Here is a 2,603-nt window from a genome sequence, read left to right on the forward strand (position 1 = left end):
GGATTCTGAAGCCTACAGCTAACTTCAATGAACCTGACAATACAAGATAATGTAAATATAAGAGAATAAGCTAAAAAAAATGTATATTCATTTGTTTAAAACAATTAAACATATACAGCACAGTTTCTACCCTCAAAACTAGCCTTAAAACATTCCTCTTTGGAAAGGCGTTCTGCCAGGCTAGCTAGTAATCAGAGAATATTCCCTCTCATGTGGTCCTTGTGAGGCTAGATTAATAAATTAATATTGATGCGTTTAAATATAAATTTAGATTTTCCATCAGCGTTATTTTCAAGATCAGCTCTGGGGTTCTGTTCTCTATTCTCATCTACTTCTCCTCTCTTCTATTCTTTATTATTTATTGTATTTAGTTCTCCATGCTTTTGTGGTGCAGTTCCATTCACATGTTGTTCTTCTTTCCCACTCTCCTCTGGGGAGCGGGAGAGATTTCAGATCCCAGGTGGATCGCCCACGCTCCTGCTCCTGGCAGTGGACCATGCCCCCGACACCATCTCGCATCTCTGAGTGAGAGTGATTCCTCGTGGGAAGTCTGTCCTCCTGCTCCTGGCCGTGGACTGCACTTCTGCTTCGTCTTGACTATGGACTTAATCACTACTCGTCCCTCAGCTCCATTACCTGCATGAAGCCCAATCACCAGTCATTGCAAATTTGGTTATTGTTTATTTGTTCCCCTATTTGGTCTGCATGTTCTTACCTCAGAGACATCATAGAACCCATCATCCTCCCAGAATTCCACCAGAACACCCCCAGCTTTCTGTTCATGGAGGATAATGCTCCACCACACGGTGCCACAATTGTCATGGCTAAACTTCAGAAAGTCAGAGTGCCTAATGCGGTATGGCCAGCAGTATCCCCTGACCTGAACCCCAAAGAACATGTCTGGGACCAGCTGAAACAGACACTGGATGATCATACTCCATCCCCAAGTGACCTGGCAGATCCGCATGTACCTCTTGTGGAAAGAGTGTAACGCATTATCTCAGAACAACATCATGAGGTCACTGTGAACCTGCCATTGTGACAAATGGTGGAACTATCCACTACTGACATTGTCAATTTTTGTAATTTGGGCTTTATTTATTATTGTCCAAATTTTGGGGGTAATACATATCTAACTAATAAAAAATGTGTTTTTGTTATTCATTATTAGTATTATCAAAGGGAAATTCTATGAGTTTCGTTAAAATTCAGACCAATTTGGAAAAACACTCATGTACATAGCAATATCTCAACTTATTGTGAGTACTATATATTTAAAAGAAGGCACCAACTGGGGCGGCTGTGGTGCAGCGGTAGGGCGGTCAACTCCTGAACGGAAGATTGCAGGTTCAATTTCCGCCTTGCCCGCCCATGCGTTGAGGTGTCCTTGGGCAAGACACTGAACCCCAAACTGCCTCTGGTGGAAGGTTGGCGCCAGTGTTCGGCAGCGGAAACACCACCACTGTATGAATGTGCGTGTGAATAGGTCTGTGACTGTAAAGTGCTTTGGGCCATCGAAGGATGGTAGAAAGCACAATAAAAGTATACACCATTTTAATGAAAACCTAAAAATGGTCTTGTATTAGTAATTACTAAATTTGCATGTGCAACATATTTTTATATTTTGCAGTTGTATTCCCTTGAATCCCCAAAAGATCATTATGTTTTACAAACTTGAAAATGTTCAAAGCCCAGGCTTGATCCTTCCATCCTTCCATAAGGACATTCACTCCAGATTCTCCTGGATGATTGAAGCTCAGGTCCAACTCCTTCAGGTGTGAGTGGTTGGAGTTCAGTGCTTTTGCCAGATAGTCAACACCAGTCTTTGTGATGAGACACCCTGAGAGCCTGAACACAAAGATGTTCACGTTGTTATTTATCCGTAAAGTTTCTTGAATGCAAACAGTTTTCATTTGATCAAAGTCATCTGATTTTATAAGTTTAAAAAAGTCAATCTAAAGCTGACACATGAATGTGACATGTTCTTTATCAAGAATGGTGATGGGATTAGCATCTTGTTGTGGTTCAGTATCAGTATTTTAGCCTGCAGGGATGTAAATGTTGTGTGGTGCATGAATATGTATATCTTAATTATTACAGACTCAATGTTAATTTGCCACAAGAAACACAAAACAAATAAAAGACTTAAGAATATAAAAATGAAGTAACATAGTCATTTGTTTTGTCCAAAACTTTGATAACTGCTGTATGATACATAAACATGGATCCTGACCTGAGGGTTTCCAGTTGGCAGTGTGGACTCTGCAGTCCTTCACAGAGCCACTTCAGTCCTGAATCCTTCAGGTCGTTGTTGCTCAGGTCCAGATCCTTCAGACTGCAAGACTCAGAGCTGAGAACTGAAGCCAGAACCTCACAGCTTTTCTCTGACAGGTTACAGCAACTCAGACTACATGACAAATAACATAAAGAGAAAACCTTCAGTCATATTTTGAACTTTTTGTTTTCATGAACTACACAGTGAAGGACATAAGTATTGGATCCTTTGCTGATTTTGTAGGTTAAAAAGAAACTGACAATTTGTCATCTTAATGGTTAATCTTAAAGGTTAATTTGAACAGTAAGAGACGGAAATAACATCAGAA

At 40.4% G+C, this 2,603-nt stretch overlaps 1 protein-coding gene across 1 annotated transcript in view; it reads right to left on the reverse strand.

Annotated features, from left to right (window-relative positions):
• LOC112143393 (NLR family CARD domain-containing protein 3) overlaps positions 1–2,603 on the reverse strand; it is a gene marked incomplete in the record, with an annotated part of 23,109 nt that overhangs the window by 4,452 nt on the left and 16,054 nt on the right. Inside the window, 1 exon segment of the mRNA XM_036215703.1 lies at positions 1,675–1,848. Coding sequence (XP_036071596.1) covers positions 1,675–1,848 — 174 coding nt within the window.

This window comes from Oryzias melastigma, linkage group LG16, assembly GCF_002922805.2.
Source record: "Oryzias melastigma strain HK-1 linkage group LG16, ASM292280v2, whole genome shotgun sequence".
Lineage (NCBI taxonomy): Eukaryota > Metazoa > Chordata > Actinopteri > Beloniformes > Adrianichthyidae > Oryzias > Oryzias melastigma.